At 53.6% G+C, this 16,854-nt stretch overlaps 1 protein-coding gene across 3 annotated transcripts in view; it reads right to left on the reverse strand.

The window, feature by feature from the left end:
* Positions 1 to 16,854, reverse strand: part of PKNOX1 (PBX/knotted 1 homeobox 1) — a 62,464-nt gene that overhangs the window by 19,916 nt on the left and 25,694 nt on the right. The window contains exons 1-7 of one of the 3 annotated variants that reach the window (XM_047719243.1): positions 13,264 to 14,777; positions 11,866 to 11,934; positions 10,714 to 10,821; positions 7,677 to 7,804; positions 5,301 to 5,472; positions 3,454 to 3,624; positions 17 to 116 (exon numbers count right to left, since the gene is read on the reverse strand). In XM_047719243.1, the coding sequence (XP_047575199.1) occupies positions 17 to 116; positions 3,454 to 3,624; positions 5,301 to 5,472; positions 7,677 to 7,804; positions 10,714 to 10,764 (622 nt within the window). In that variant the 5' untranslated portion in view covers positions 10,765 to 10,821; positions 11,866 to 11,934; positions 13,264 to 14,777. Of the gene's footprint in view, positions 1 to 16; positions 117 to 3,453; positions 3,625 to 5,300; positions 5,473 to 7,676; positions 7,805 to 10,713; positions 10,822 to 11,865; positions 11,935 to 13,263; positions 14,778 to 16,854 lie in introns of those variants that run through there. The other 2 variants (XM_047719253.1, XM_047719235.1) reach the window with 2 other exon arrangements.

Below are 16,854 nucleotides of genomic sequence, written 5' to 3' on the forward strand. Positions count from 1 at the left end.
GCAAGAGCCAGCATACCTGCCACCGTCGCCATGGTGACGTTCCCCTGTTGCAGCGCAGACGCCGGCACCACGATTCCCTGGGGGCTGAGAGTGCCTGAGATGGCGCTTTGAATCTGCTGTAAGTCAGAGACACACAGTGAGGGGCTGGAGGAAAACGGAAAGGCCTCCTTCCACATCTGCAAACCAGGAGATCCAAGGCTGCCCCGGCATCACATACGATGGTTCTGAGATACTGGCTTCAATCTGGCTTTCAAAAGGTTACGTTTCAGCTTGTCATCATATGACTCATCACCAGAGAGGCGAGCCCCCTGGTGTTCCTGCTTGTGGAGGGCTTGGTCTGGGCCTGGCCTGCAGCAGGTTCTACGAAAACGACCGTGAACGCTTCACCCAGATCCCAGCCATCTGAAGTCGGGTACAAACGGGCTCATCTACCCGTTCACCGTGACGGCTGGGTTGGCGGCTGCAAGGGGAGGAAGCTGTGCACCTGGCGTCTGGGCACGGGACCCGGCAGGCACCCGGCTACCTGGGCAGCTGAACAGCGCTGGTGGCGACCGTGCAGAGACAATTACTCTGCAGGCTGCCACATCAACTTGGTTAGAATAAAAGTTAATTCATCCCAATCAATAATCCAAGCTCCCACCATGGAGAACCGAAACCCGGAGGAACAAAAGGAAACCAAAGCAAGCAGAAGGGAGGACGTGAAAAAGATCAAAGCGAAATCAACGAAGTTGAAAACAGAAAACCAGAGAGCAATGAAAACAGAGCTGGTTCTCTGCACCATCAGTAGATTGATAACGTCTACAAGATGCGGGGAAAACAAGGGGAGGCGACATCTTACCAGGACCAGGAAGGACACAGAGGGCACCGCACACCCTACACACGGCAGCAGGCGAGACGGGCCACAGCCACTCATCACGTGAGCCTCTGCCGTCTGAGAGGGGAGCTTGTGTGAAACAGGCCATCTGATCAGCCCTACAACCATGAAGGACACCGAATTCGTAACATAAAAACTCAAAAAAGAAATCTCCAGGTCCAGCTACTGTCACTGAAGAATTCTATCCGACATGTAAAGTAGTAACACCAATTCTACATAGTCACTTCCAGAAAACAGGAAAGGAGGGAATAATACTCTTCTGCTCACTTTATAAAGCTGTACTATCCTGGTACCAAACCCGGACAGAGACCGTAACAAAAAGGAAACCACAGACCAGCAACCCTTGATGCGGACACAAACGCTTGACAGCATACTAGCCAGCCCAACTCGGGAGGCCACATGAAAAGAACTTCGTGCCATGCCCAGGCGGAGTTTATTCCAGCTCAGTATGCAAAAAATGTAATCAACTACCACGTTAATAAAAGAAAGGAGAAAAATCACATAATCCTATTAATTCACGCAGGGAATGCATTTGACAAAACGCAACATAACAGAAACTCTTAGAAAAACAGGAATAGAGAGGAACTTCTTCAACCGGATGGACAGCATCCAGGAAAAACCTGCCACTAAAACTATAATTAATAGTGAAAGACAGAATGTTTTTCCCTAAGACTGGGGAAAAGGCAGGATATTCACTTTCACCAATGGTATTCAAGACCGCACCAGGGGTTCCTGCCAATGCAGTAAGGAAAGACAAGGAAATGGGCACACAGCTCGGGAAGGAAGGACTAGAACGGTTCCTGTCTGCAGCTGGCATCACTGCACAGGTGAGCCATTGTCAGGAAGCTGTGAACGCAGCCTCCTAGAACTAAGAAAGGAGTTCTGCAAGGTTGCAGGATGCAGGATAAACATACAAAATCAACGATTTCTCAATATTAGCAGGGACACTGAAGTTAAAAACATAACACCACCTGTAACTGCTTTAAAAAAAAAAAAAAAGAAGAAAAGAAACACCGAGGTGTGATTCTACAAACACACGTATGGGCCTTACAGCACGAAACTACAGAACACCACTGAAAAACGACAGAGGAGTGAATGAACGGAGAGACATGCCAGTCTGTGCGCTGGGGGAGTGGACGGAGGGAAGACCTCATTTCTCCCCAGAACGATACGCAGGCTGAATGCGATTCCTACCTAAACCCCAGCAGCACTTTTTTGTTGATACAGATAAGATTATTCCAAAACTTCTATGGAAACGACCTAGAATAACTAAAATCACTTTGGAAACGAAGACTACAACAGGAGGAACCCGTCTACCGACATGTGAGGCTTGTTAGATAGCTCCGGTGTCCCGACCAGCTGCTGTCCATACACCGATCAGTGGACCTGAACAGAGACAGATAGACACAAACACACCTGACCGGCTGCCCCCAGCGTCGTAAAAGCACTTTGAGGGAGGGACCGGAGCAGACGGTGCCGGAGCACTGGGCCGTCAGACACAGAGCAAGAACCTCGACCTAGACCCTCTCACTTTATACCAAAGTTAACTCAAAAGGCTCATGGATTTAAATGTGAAACATAAAACTTGCAGGAAAAACAAAACAAAACAAAAAACCTAGAGAAAAGTCCTTGGGACCTGGGGCCAGGCAGAGTTCTGGGACTTCCCGCCAAAAGCAGAGCTCATCAAAGAAAAGTTGACAAAAGGGACTTGATCAAAATTTAAAATGTTTACAATGCAAAAGACCCTGCTAAGAGGATGAGAAGATAAGCTACAGACTGGGGAGAAAACCTTCACAAACCATCTAGCTCATGAAAGACCAGTATCTAGAATACACTGAGAAGTGAACAGTTTAAGAAAATCCCATCAGAAGATGGGCAAAGACGTGAGCGGACGGACAGGCAGCAGACAAGCTCAGGAAAGATGGCCAACACCATCAGGCATCAGGAAGACGCGAATCGTGAGCATGACACGATGTCACTACGGGCCACAGAACGGCTCATGGGTAATGGTGCTCCGATGTGCGCCCACTTTGAGGACGTCATGCCCATGAAGCAGGCCAGACACAAAAGGACAAATGCGGTGGGATCCCCTCGCGTCGGGTACCTGAACTGACCAGGTTCACAGAGAGTAGAATGGTGGGAGCTGGGGAGGGAAGAGTGGGGAGTTAGTACTCCACAGGGACAGCGTTTCAGTCTGAGAAGATGGAAAGTTCCAGAGACGGCTGGTGACGACGACTGCGCAGCAGTGTGAATATGCTGAATGTCACCGAACAGTCAAGACGGTACATTCTATGATATGTGTGTTTTACCACAATTTCCAGAAATAATAAAAACCTTATTTTAAAGAAAAAGGAGAGTGATGACTGGTACTCCGTCCTCCAGACAGCCGGGGTCCAGGGTCCGCCGGGCAGATGGAGGTCTCAGTCCACGACTGCATGAAGCCCAGAGGGCTGTCCTGGCCCCGGGGAAGGCAGTGACAGCCCAGGCCCTCTGGCGGGGCCGCTGGTCTCAGGAGGCGGCACCGTCGCCCCTGCGGACCTTACCATCACTGCGAAGCAGAGCAGGACCCAAACAGATACCTGGGACTGGACGGGGGAATACGGGCTTCCGGGCTCTCCGCTCAGCAGAGTCTCACTGTTCATTTTCGTCTTTAGACAAGCGATGTATCGACTGCAGAAGTCTTTGCACAGTTCATTAACCTTTTCCAGCTCAAGAAGATGGATACGCAAAACCTGGATTGCTTTTACCATCTAGAAGCAGAGAAAATGAAAGACCCTCAGACAAGAAAACGGCAGCGTCCCGGGAAGTTTGAATTCTCAGCACGTAGCCTCTCTCGGCTCAACCTGAGCGCCGCAGAGCCACGGCCGTCTGCAGGGCTGGCGACAGAAGGGGAATTACGTCCAAACCACGTGGAACAACAAGTCTCCCAGCACCACGGGCCTCTGACATCTCGGATGCATCTGCTGTGAGGGGACACGGATGGTCCCCCTGCCGCCCTCGGTGAGTCCCAGTGCCAGGAGACGGCCCAGCCTCAGCCTGGCCCCACCGCTGCCCCGTTCCACAAGAGCAAGGCCCTCACCCTCCCTGTCCTCCCGTGTCCCCCTCGGTCCCTCCGTCAGTGGGGACGGATCCACACCCACAGCACAGGTGGCTCTTTTTTTCGATAAAACTCGACTTACCGACTCTGCCTTTGATGGACTGTGCTCCTGGTGTGAAGCCTGAGAACTTTGGCCCTAGCACGACGTCAGCCCTTTAAGATCTAAAAGTTCTACTGTGACTTTATTAAGTCACTAAGTTTCGGGGTAACCCGCCCCACAGCTGCAGACTCCGCTCTGCCCCAATAAGCACCACGTGCCTGTGAATCCACAGCCCAAAGCCCAGCCCCTCCCGCTGGAGCCCTGGTCGCACACCTCGAATGCATTTGCCGAAGGAACCAGCCAAGCCCCGCTTGGCCCTCTGCGGGGACACCAGTCAGGAGAGCCTGGGTCCCCTCCTCCGGCTGTCCCCGCGGCCACACAGTGGTGGCAGTGTGACAGATTCAGAGGCCGAGCAAGCTTCTGATTCTTACCCCGAAAGGGCGGGCACCTGGAGGCCACTCCAGGTCAGACGGCGCCCTGGGAAAATCCGCCAGGCACGGAGGTTGAATGCATAATGAGAAGTTAAAAACCGACACAGACCCGGGACATTTATTCAGGAAAAGATTTCCTAAAGACTCTCTTCTGCGGACAGGGGCCCTGACCCCGGTTTGGGGCTGGGGATTAGCAGGCTCTAAAGGCAGCCCGGGGAAGGAGCGCGCCCCCGACTCGGGCTACTGGTGCTCCACTGCCCTGAGGAGCACGCAAGCGACGCTGACACTGACCACATCTGCTCTTCCTTCAGCAAGGGCCGTGGGGCACCCGACCGAGGAGGAGGGCACCCGGCCGAGGTGGCACGGCTGGGGTGAGCAGTGAGGAGCGTGGGAGACCGCTGTGCAGGCCGCCCTGCTCCGTGTGCAAGGGCCTCAAGTCTGCACACAGCCACCTGCCACCACTCATGGCCAGCCTCCAGAGAGCACGGGCGTGTGTCCATGGCCGGGGATGAGCTCAGAACCGGACAGGGACACAGGCATGCTGCCCGAGAAGCGCAGCACAGAAGCACACCGACCCCAAGGGACTTCACCTATACTGGGGGGAACCTGAGTCCCCAGCCCCCTGGTGGCACAGACGCAGACGAGCTCCTCTGAGCCCTGGATAGAGGTCACCGGGGAAGGCTGGGAGACGTGGGGTCACACCCAGGTCACACATACGGGAAGTATTTCATCAACTCCCGGATTCCCTCCTTGAGCACAACTACATTCTGAAGTCCTGATTACAAGTTTCAAGTTCACTGAACAGATTTTAAATTTGGAATAAATAAGGAATAAGAATGAAACATTTCTTTTACTTACTAAATTGTCAGTTTCCGGATCTTCACAAAAGAAGGGTTTCCCTTCCTTCTCCTGCTTCCGTACAAAATTTTCGATATCCACATCGAAGCTAGCAGAAGTTGTGCCTTCGGAGCCCTGCGTGGACTGTTCGCATTTTTCAAACAGCAAAGCTAATAACGGAAACAGCGGGTGCCTGGGAGGACAGAAAGAGTAAAACGGGCGTCCCACGTCCCACACGTGCACGAGAGCGTCTGAGGGTGCGTGCGCATTCACTGTCGAGACATCATTCTCATGCTCCAGCTTATCCGCCGCCGTGGAAGAGCCGAGGGGGTCTCCTCTGCTCACGGAGGGGAGCTGCCATCACCAAGGGCAACCCTACAGCACCTTCATCAGCCCGCAGTGACCCTGCAGCCATTAGCAGTTGCTGCCCATCTCCCCCCAAACCCCAGCCCCCGGCCACCACAACCGATTTTCTGTCTCTCTAGGCTTGCCAGGGTTCTAGGCGTCTAAACAGAATTACACAACACACACCCTTCGGCATCTAGCTTCTCGCACTCAGCACGGTGTCTTCCAGGCTCATCAGCGCTGGCACACGGGTCACTACCTCGTTCCTTGTTGTGGCTGAATGATACGCCACGGTATGGACAGACCAGCTTTATCAGTTTAAAATTTACAGTTAGATCTATACTCTGTTTTGAGTAAACTTTTTTTTTTAAGATTTTATTTATTTATTTGAGAGAGAGAGAGAGAGTGCACAAGCAGGAGGGAAGAGCAGGCTCCCCGCTGAGCAGGGAGATTGATGCGGGGCTCGATCCCAGGACCCTGGCATCAGGACCCTAGCGATGGCAGAAGCTTCACCCGCTGAGCCCCCCAGGCACCCCCTGAGTAAACTTCTGTACAAAACGTGAGAGCACATTGAGGATCTTCTTTCGGCATGTGAATGTCTAATTCTTCCAATACCATTTGTGGGAAAGTCCGCCTTTACCCCACGGAACTGTCTACACCTTTGTCAGATCCACTAAATCACATTCTGGTACATCTACTTCTGGACTCTCTATCAGTGATCTGCTCCTATCCCTTCACCACTGTCACAGCATCTTCATTACTATGCAGCCACAGGATGTTTCCATATTCAACTTTATTCTTTTTCAACACTATTTCGGCTGGTCTAGTTATTTTGCCTCCCATATAAAATTCAAAATTAATGTGTCTACATGTAGAAAACTACCCTGCTAAGGCTTTAATTGGAATTATGCTAACTCTACAGGTCGATTTCAGGAAAAAGGACATCTTTACTATGTTGAGTTTTCCAATCCATGAACATGGTATGTGTCGCATGTAGGTTTTCCTTGATTGCTGGCATTAGCATCTTATAGTTTTTCAGCATAAAGTTTCTGCATTTTGTTAGATTTATACCTAAATGTTTCGGAGCTCTTGTAAACGATACTGTCTTTTTAAATTCTCAGCCTCCCGTTGTATGTTACTGATAGAGAAACGGGATTGTTTTCTGTGCGTTGCCCCTGTAATGAGTGACCTTACTAACTCACTTTACCCAGTTCTGGAAGTTTTTTGGTGGAGTCTTTGGGCTTTTCTATACGGACAATTGTGTCGTTTGTGCACAGAGCCAGCTTCATGTCTTCCTTTCTAATCTGGTATGCCTTTTCTTGCCTTATCGCACTGGCTAGGACTTATATTACAGTGCCGAACGGGGCTCCTTTTGCACGGTCTCAGAGGAAAACAGTCTCTGGCCATTGAATATGATGAGAACTACAGATTTCCTGATGTTGCCCTTCATCAAGTCAGGAGAGAGACCTTCCATGACCACCTTGCTGACAGTTTTGAATCATAATTAGCTGCTGATTTTTGTCAAATGCTTTTCTGTGTCACTCAGTATGATCATGTTGGGATCTCGCTGGCTGATCTTTTGACAAATGATTCAGTTTGAGTTCTCGGGATAAACTCCACTTGGTGAGTGTATGCCATTCTTTTTATATGTCACTGGATTTAATGTTTTATTAATGACTTTTATGTTTAAGTTCCTGAGACATACTGGTGTGTACTTTTTTTTTTTTAAACTGTCTTTGTCTGGCTTTAGTATCAGAATGATGCGTTGGGAGCCATTCCCTCTTTGTTTACTGGAATCTCCTGAAAAAATACCTGGGCCTGAAGATTTCTTTTAGCAAGGCTGACTAAAATGTACATTTATATTCCAGAACTTTTTTTAAGGTATCAGGAATGATATCTTAATTTGACAAACTTCTCACCCCCGTGGTTATCACATCAAACCTTACTGACAGCTGACAGCTGTCAGCTGACAGCTCTAACGTTCCACTTAACAAGGTTCTCGATCCCTGTTATTGCTGTTTAAAACCCCCGTGCGTTGCATCTCGTCGCTACCTATAAATGGCCTGCTTGTCCGCGTCCATTGGCGTCTGGGACCCCACGGGTGGGGGGCTTACTCCTTCCACATCGGGCTCAGAGCAGTTGGGGTCTTGCTCCGTTTTTAACTCTGTTACTACTTGCATCTGTGAAAGGAGGAGGAGAATTCTGGTTACTAAACACAAATAAAGAGCTACTAAGTACTAGACTCTCGAACAGGAACAGAAATGCAACAGGAGCGGAAATTGCTAGACGGCTGGATGACTGGCAACAGTATCTAGAAACTATGACCAACAAAACTCCTCTGAACTTAATACATTTTGCAAATGGCTAAGACAAAGTAAAATTATCCAAATCATCGTGAAAGCCGTGAGGACCGGTCTCCGTGAAATGCTTATGATTTTCAGAAACGTACTACTGCCCAGCACTGAAGGGACGGGACACAGGAATAATGTCACTGCTGTCCCTTCCTGCCTAGAGGCTCACACCGAGTAACACTACAGTAAGAGAAGCACACACGAGGAGTTCACCACTCTTACCTTGTCATGAAAACAACTCAGACCCATATTCTAAATTCTCCCCATCTACTCTTGAATTTGAGAACACATAAGCTATCCAAAGTTTGAGAACAGAGTCACTGTGCAGAAGCGAAGACTGGCTGTGTTTTCAAGAACTTGTATTAAACGTGAGAGGAAGCGCTAGTGATATTACCAGTTACATTCCTTTCAGCTAGCTATTTGGTTTGTAACTTAGGTGTAAAGTATTTAAACCCATCAGCATGAGGAATTCAGTTCACAGAAAGAAATCCCAGATCGCTGCAGGAAGCTCGCAAGGATCCACAAGCAGATGGCCAGTCCCCCAGCTCCTTCGGGACCGCCCCTTGCCGCCAGGACTCTGTCCCTCCAGGCAGCAGCCAGGTGGGGACCCTTGGAGAAGGGGCTTCTCCCCACATGGTGGGAGACCCCACGCCCTGCCACGAACCCCGCCCCCACCCAGGGTCCCCTGACAGCCAGGGCTGGTCACAGGCCACAGGGATCCTGCCGCAGCTCTCCGATGGTCCAGAGGGCAGGGACCCCTCCGAGCTGCTGCCTTCAGATGGTACAGCGGGCCTGGGAGGGCATTTGTCTCTCTTAAAAAAACAAAACACTAAAGCAGCTCACTGCAGCCCAGTCAAACTCAACCTTTCTGGAGGGAAATCTGACAGTGTTATTGAAAAGCCTCAAAAGGGGGTACCTGGGTGGTTCAGTCATTAGGCATCTGCCTTCAGCTTGGGTCATGATCTCAGGGTCCTGGGATCGAGCCCCACATCGGGGTCTTTGCTCAACGGGAGGCCTGCTTCCCCCTCACCCGCTCCCCCTGCTTGTGTTCCCTCTCTCACTGTGTCTCTCTGTCAAATAAAAACAAAATCTTTTAAAAAAAAATGTTTTAAGCCTCAAAAGATTTATTTTAGGTTTTTTTTTTTAAATGATGGTGTGAAAAAGAAACACCTAAATGTGCCACCTCGGAGGAATGGCCAAGGAAACCGGGCACATCTAAGCTGCAGGGTAGTAAACAGTCAACATTCATCGAGAGTTTTCCACGGCAAGAGAAAAGAGAGGCTCCTTCCCTCCCTGTGCCTGGCACCACGCAGGACACGGCCACCACCACGGCCACCACCACGGCACGGATCTGCTCCTGCGGGAGGAGACTCTCGGGACAGGCTCCAGGATAGGTTCGGCCAGCAGGGGATGGGGGATCAGCGGAGGGAGGAAGGACAGGGGTAGGGGGCAGGTGGGGAGGGAGCAGGCTGCCGTGTGACCAGGGCAGACAGGGAGTCTTCCCAGAACGCGACAGAAGCAAAGGCGCACAGGACCGGCGGGCCGTGGCCGAGCTGCTGCTTTGGGGAAAGAGCCAAAGGAAGTGCCGGGCCAGGGCCACAGGCAGACATGCCCAGCAGACCGCAGAGGTGAGGACACGGGCAATGCAGGATGCAGGGTCCTCAAGGCCAGGCTCTGTGGGCGGGAGGAGAGGGGACAGCGCTAGCTTTGCATTTCAGAAAGGGAATCACTTGGAAATATCAAAGGACTCTGAGATGCAGAGAGCACCCCCCACGCCTCAATTCCTGTAAGAAGCTAAGACCCTTAAACATTTGTAAAGAACCAGCAACCACAACAACAGCAAAAGCCAACAAAACGAAGTCTGTGCGCCAGGAACCAAACCAGCAAGGCCGGGGACTGGCCGCCAAGGAGAGATGCAGCAGGAGGGGAAGGAGCCGCGGGCCCCCACCCCGCGCCACCCGGAACCTCACTGGTGCGGCCGACCTCATTCGGGTGAGTCCCCCCGCCTGGGAGTGACGAGGCGCACTCAACGTCCGAGCAGGGAGAAGGGGCCTTGGGGCGTCTCCCGCCGCCTCCCAACTATAGGAGGCAGGAAGCAAAGACGGAGCTTCGACGGAACGAGCTCCAGGGCTCCGAGTCAGAGAGGTTCTGGCCCCCATTCTGAACACACGGAGCACCCCAAGACCTCGGGGTCCCAAGAGAGGCCGCCCGGGCCTCGGCTGAGCTGCTCCCACTCCCGGCCTGCCCAGTTCCTTCAGGGCGCAGAACCCGAAACGTCCAGACTTCACCGCAGCTGCAAGGAAAACGAAGCGCACAGACGGTGGGCGGGCGGGCGAGAGGCTATCAGGCGGCCTGGCAATGCCGCCGCCCAGCCCATCGGGACGCCCCGCCGCCACTCACCCTGCGGAGGGGAAAGGCCGTGGCTCCCACGCAGGTCGGCAACCAGCCACGCGGCTCTCACCCACCCAGCTTCCCTTTAAAAGCAACAACGCTCACTAGTGCGGACATGAAAACGGTAACTTCCCAATCGGCTCCGACGGGACGGGTCACGACCACTGGGAGAAACGAGTGAGTCCGCGGCTAGCCCCTCTGAGCACCGGCACATAACCCCACATCACACACTTGAAATTGAACCCGCAGCCTCCGGGAGACGGACTCAGCAGCGAACGACGCATCAGTCGCGTCTCCGCAGCCGCTCCACGCCTGAACGCAGCGCGCAGGTAAAGCTCGCCGCTCACCTGCTGCCCATCCTGATAGCTGTCTATGCTCAAGGTCTGTGTGGCCATCATGGTGAGTGAGTTTTATAATAAAACATCACATCATCTCGAGTCAGAGGCAAATGGTGTCTAGGGAAACAGAAGCAGAAAAGCATCAGTTAATAATTACAGAGCATTTTGGGTCCCCCTTACTCCACAGGACCCATAGGCTTTTTTAAAATGCGTATTTTCACATGGAGAGGAAGAAGCCACCCCAGGAGGTTATAAGCCAACCCCCTCAGCCTGACCCCGCTCACTTAGTGGCCCTGAAGTCACACGTGCTCCGGGCTTGTTCTCAGTATTTACCGCTCCGGATGCCTTCCCTCTAGTAACTGTCCATGGGTGCAGGACACCGTCCTGGGCCCAGGGCCGCGATAGTGCGGAGGCTCCGCTCTGCTCTCCTGGGGCGGCTGGGCAGCTGGGCCACACGGAAGGGTCAGCATGTTCACCCACTTGGCGCTCGCACCCTCCCTGGGTCAGGGTCTCCTGTGGGGCCACCCTCCCTGGAGGGGCCTGAGTAACAGGGCCGCAACTGCAGAGTGGCCAGAGGTGGGGCCAACCAAGCCGTCATGAGAGTCAGGGCCTCCCACCCGCCCGGGGAGCCAACCGTGACCCCCGTCCTGCAGCAAATGCTCCGACTCAAGTCCCACCCGGCGCCCGGGGAAGCACAGGCAGCGGCGCAGATAGGAGCCAACCAGTCACGGTGCACACGGGTACCGGGCAGCTGTAGGCACAAGCCGGTCACCTTGCGCATGGGTAAGTGTCAGGAGGGGATGAGATGAAGACAAGCAGGCAGGGACAGAGAAGACTGGGGGGAGAGAGGGAGAGCCCCCAGGTGCAGGAGGGCCAACAGGAGCTACGGGGAGGTCATGACTCCACATGTGGGGCAGGGGACTGGGCAGAGTGATGAAGGGGACAGCAAAGGGAAGGGAGCAGCAGGCACGGGACCGGCTCCCACAGACTCTCACAGGCCCCGGCCCCACAGTCTTGGGGGCACAGGGAGCCATGGGAGGGTCTGAGCAGCAGGGGGACGCGGCAGGGGCCCAAGGCGGACAGGTGCGCAGCCGCGGGCAGATGCGCAGCCGCGGGCAGATGTGCAGCCGCGGGCAGGCAGGGCGCTGGGTGTGTTCCCACCTGAACAACGGGCAGAGCCGAGCCGCACGTCCCGGAACGGAGCCAACGGAGGGGAGCAGATTCTGTGGCCTGTGAGGAGAGAGCAAGGGGCAGGGCATCTTAGGTTTGATGCTTCTCAAATTCCGAACAAATGTGACTGTGTCAGAAATGCAAACTCAGTGCCCATCAGGGCACGGCTGGTGCAAGGAGGGGACCGAACAGTGTCTCTCAGGAGATCGCCGAATCCCAGCCCCTAGTCCTTGCCAGTGGGACCTTCTCTAGAACAAGGGCCTTTACGCAGGTCATTATGCGGAGGATCTTAAGACGAGACTATCCTGGATTACAGGGAGGCCCTAAGTCCAGTGACTGGTGTCCTTTAAGGATGGGGAGACAAAGACCTGAGATACAGAGGGGACGTCATGTGCAGACAAACGCCAAGACCGGGGTGATGCTGCCCCAGGCCAAGACCGCCCGGAGCCACCAGGAGTGCAGAGAGGAGAACCTCGAGAGCCTCAGATGCCAGGCTGACTTCAGGTGCCAGAAAGCACGTTTCTGTTGTTTTCATCCGTCCGGTTTGTGGGACTTCGTTCCGGCAGCCCCAGGACACTGTGTCAGCACGTAGGGCCTCCAGCTCGGGTGAGGCCAGCCCGGGGAGAGGGGGTGGGCCACGTAAGTCAGGAGGTCGGGAGATCTGGTCCACCCGGTACAGAATGGGGAGCAGCTGCCAGCAGGACAAAAACAGAACCAGGTGGCACGGCTGACGCCAGAGAAGACAGACGGAGGAGGGGGTGTTACCACGTCACCACAGCTGACTACGGCCACATGCGCTGGGGAGAGGAGGGCCTGACCGGAGCGGAGAGGACAGAACAGCAAGACGTGGCCAGCCCAAGGGAAGGAACCGAACTCGCATGGAGTCGCGACTCGAGCTGCCCTCTCTGCCCCTGGCAGCCTCTGTCCTGAGACAGAGGCAAACCCGTCACTAGGCACCTCCCAATGGTCTTTGCCTTGACCCAAAGCTGGCCCTCCCCGCAGCATCTTGCCTTCCCCTCCACCCCAGGGCAGTGACTCCAACCAGCACTCCCCGCTCCCACAACCCTGATCACAGCAGGGGCTCATGGGAACCGCTGGTCTCCCCTCCTCCTCTCCACTGTCCACCGTTCAGAAACACAAATCTGGCGAAAACCCCACTGCAGGTCAAGTCCAAGGGTGGCAGCACCCCGGCCAGCCCTGTCCCCCAGGAGCTGTGCCAGCAGTCAGAGGGTGTCACGCTATTCCTCCCCCGGCCCGGCACGCCCCCACCCTGGAACTTCGGCTGGAACACTCTGGCCTTCTCTGGGCCTGGCCAGCAGGCAAATACCCCTCATCGCCCATGCAGCCGTCCCAGAGTCTGCCCAGCGCTCGCCCACACCTGGCACGCACCTCTCCCCCGAGGCCTCACAGGCTGTGATTAGTGCCACGGGCCTCATGGTTTCTCTGTACCCTGCACCTTCCTTCAGGGCCAAGGCCCCTGTCCTGCCGTGGCCTCGACGACCAGTACCGTCTCCGATCACGACGTACAGCCCACCGTGGACAGACGACAGCGTGGTCTGGACGCCTGGCTCACCCAGCCCTGCCCATCCTGGCGCCCACATCAACGGGCTGCGCGCTCGACCTTTTCCGATCTCGGTCACGGTCCCTTTGGCGGCCGCGGGCACACAAACTCCCGAGGCCAGGCTGGGTCTCAGGCAACCCCGGCCTGCAGAGAGCAGGGCAGTCCCTGGCTCCCAGCGCCAGTGATGGCTGCCCTGCGAGCACGGCGGGGCTCTGTGGGAGCACCCAAGCCCCCGCGTGGCACCAGCCATGGGTCACCGGAAGGCTGCCTTCCTCGGCGAACACCTGCCGCGGCCGGTGGGGACAGCTGCCCATGCTCACGGCTTCCCTTTCTCGGCCGCGGAGACCTCGGTCCGGTGCACCTGTGCTGGGGCTGCCTCCACACATTCTAGCTCGCCCTACACGAATGCAGGGGGCTGCGAGCGCCCCCGTCCAGGGCAGACGGGCCAGGCCCGGACACTCGGCCAGGAAGGTCCCGGGCAGCCAGGGCCTCACTATCTCAGCACTGCACAATGGACACGGAGGTCTCCTGCCATCAGCTGTCTGAAAGTCCAACGCTGCTCAAAGTGGAGAAGAAAGTATTTTAGAAAACTCGCATTTAAAGAATAGACAAACCAAGGAAGGAAGACGCACAACTTCTGGGGCCGCGCGGGCCACAAGCCAAGCCCGGGGCTGCCTCTCTCCCTGCCGCTGATGTCCATCTCCCAGGACCCGGCCAGTGTGGAACCTCACTCCACAGCAGACAGTTCTAGATCAAAGTCATGCTGGCACAGAAACACCTGTGTCAGAAGAAGTCCGAGTTGACTCGGCTGCCGGTGTCCAGAGCTTACACTGGCTTCGCTGCGCTGAGTCCACACAGCGGCAACTGCAGAGAACGAGCAGGGCACCGCATGGCTCCAGGTGCGGGTCCTCTCCGGGCACGATCCACCTCTCGTGCGGCCGGCCATGCGGCCCTCGCTGTGCTGCCCACGGGGACATGGGCAGGGAAGTAGCACTGATCCAGAGGCCCCAAGTCTCCTGCTCCAACCCACTCTTCAGAATAGATGCGACGCACAACCACAAAGCAAAGCCCCTGGGAGACAAGGCAGCAGCGCACCCACGGAGTCACTCCCCACACGTGTCAGCAGTGCCCTGCATTCGACTCTGAAAGCCTTTTTCATCACCGTGAAAGGAAGAGGCATCCCATGATTTAGGCACGAAGTCACAAGTGCACCTGATGGACGAGACCCCTTGGCAAGGGCACACACAGAGCTTCCTGCAACACTCCGGTGACTCAGTTAAAGGCAAACTGCAGAATGGGGGGCTGGGGGGCTCGGGCAGTTAGGCGTCTGCCTTCGGCTCGGGTCATGATCCCAGGGTCCTGGGATCAAGCCCTGCATCAGGCTCGCTGCTCAGCAGGGAGTCTGCTTCACCCTCTCCCTCTTCCTGTTGCTCCCCTGGCTTGTCCTCACTCTGTGTCAAAATGAATAAAATCTTTTAAAAAAATGTCCATACTATCCAAAGCAATCTACACCCCGAGGGAAATCCCTATCAAATACCACCAGCATTTTTCAGAGAACTAGAACAAACAAGCCTAAAATTTGTATGGAAGCACAAAACACCCCAAATGGCCAAAGTAATCTTGAAAAAGAAAAGCAAAGCTGGAGACATCACAATTCCAGACTTCGAGCTCTATTACAAAGCTGTAGTCATCAGGACAGTATGGTACTGGCACAAAATAGACACACAGCTCAAGAGAACAGAATAGAAAGCCCAGAAATGGACTCACAACTCTATGGTCAATTAATCTTCAACCAACCAGGAGAAAACACCCCATGGAAATAAGACCGTCTCTTCAACAAATGGCATTGGGAAAACTGGTCGGCTACATGCAAAAGAATGAAACTGGACCACTTCCCTACAACACACACAAAAATAAATTCAAAACGAGTTAAAGACCTAAATGTGAGACCTGAAACCATAAAAACCCTAGAAGAGAGCTCAGGCAGTAATTTCTGTGACATCAAGCATAACAACATGTTTTTAGATTTTTAGATCTATCTCTTGAGGCAAGGGAAACAAGAGCAAAAATAAACTACTGGGATCTCATTTAAAAAAAAAAAAAAAAGAAGATGGTGGGCACCTGGGTGGCTCAGCGGGTTAAAGCCTCTGCCTTTGGCTCAGGTCGTGATCCCAGGGCCCTGGGATCGAGCCCCGTATTGGGCTCTCTACTCAGGAGGCAGTCTGCTTCCCTCTCTCTCTCTGCCTGCCTCTCTGCCTACTTGTGATCTCCGTCTGTCAAATAAATAAATAAAATCTTTATAAATAAATAAATAAATTAATTAATTAAATTAAAAAAGAAGGAAAAAAATCTTCACAGCAAAAGAAACAATCAATAAAACCAAAAGGCAACCAATGGAATGGGAGAAGATATTTGCAAATGCCGTATCTGAAAAAGGGTTATTATCTAAAATAGTTAAAGAATTTATAAAACTCAACACCCAAAACCAAACAATCCAATTAAAAAATGGAAAGACATGAACAGACTTTTCTCCAAAGAAGACATCCAGAGGGTCAACAGACACACTCACCATCGGGGAAATACACATCAAAACCTCAATGAGACGCCATCTCACACCTGTCAGAACAGCTAAGATTACACAAGAAACAACAGGTGCTGGTGAGGATGCGGAGAAAGGGAAGCCCTCATGCACCGTTCGTGGGAATGTAAGCTGGGGCAGCCGCTCTGGAAAACAGCACAGAGGGTCCTCAGAGAGTTAAAAATAGCCCTACCCTATGACCCAGCAATCGCACTCCTGGGGAATTTACCCTAAAAGTACAAAAACACCAATTCAAGAGGAGTTAAGATGGAGGAGGAGTAGGGGACCCTAATTTTGTCTGGTCCCTGGAATTCGGCGAGACAGTTATGAGATCATTCTGAACACCTGCAGAATCAACGAGAGATCTGAGAACCGCTGCAGCTCTACCAAGAGAAAAGCGACCACTTTCTGCACGGTAGGAGGCGCAGAGACGAGAGTCCGAGGTGATACAGTGGAAGATAAACACGGGAGGAGGGAGCCTCTGTAAGCAGCTACTGGAGAGTGTTACACACAGTGAGCACAAAATCAGAACTTCTTTTTTTTTTTAAGATTTTATTTATTTATTTGACAGACAGAGATTACAAGCAGGCAGAGAGGCAGGCAGGGAGAGAGGAGGAAGCAGGCTCCCTGCTGAGCAGAGAGCCCGATGCGGGGCTCGATCCCAGGACTCTGAGATCATGACCTGAGCCGAAAGCAGAGGCTTTAACCCACTGAGCCACCCAGGCACCCCCAAAATCAGAACTTTTAGACACCTGAAAGGCACGCATGGGGCCAAGTGGGCCGGAATCCCAGGTGGGACAGTGTGGTCTTAGGGTCCCCAGGGTCACAAGAAGAATGGGGG

This window comes from Lutra lutra, chromosome 1 (genome assembly GCF_902655055.1).
Source record: "Lutra lutra chromosome 1, mLutLut1.2, whole genome shotgun sequence".
Lineage (NCBI taxonomy): Eukaryota > Metazoa > Chordata > Mammalia > Carnivora > Mustelidae > Lutra > Lutra lutra.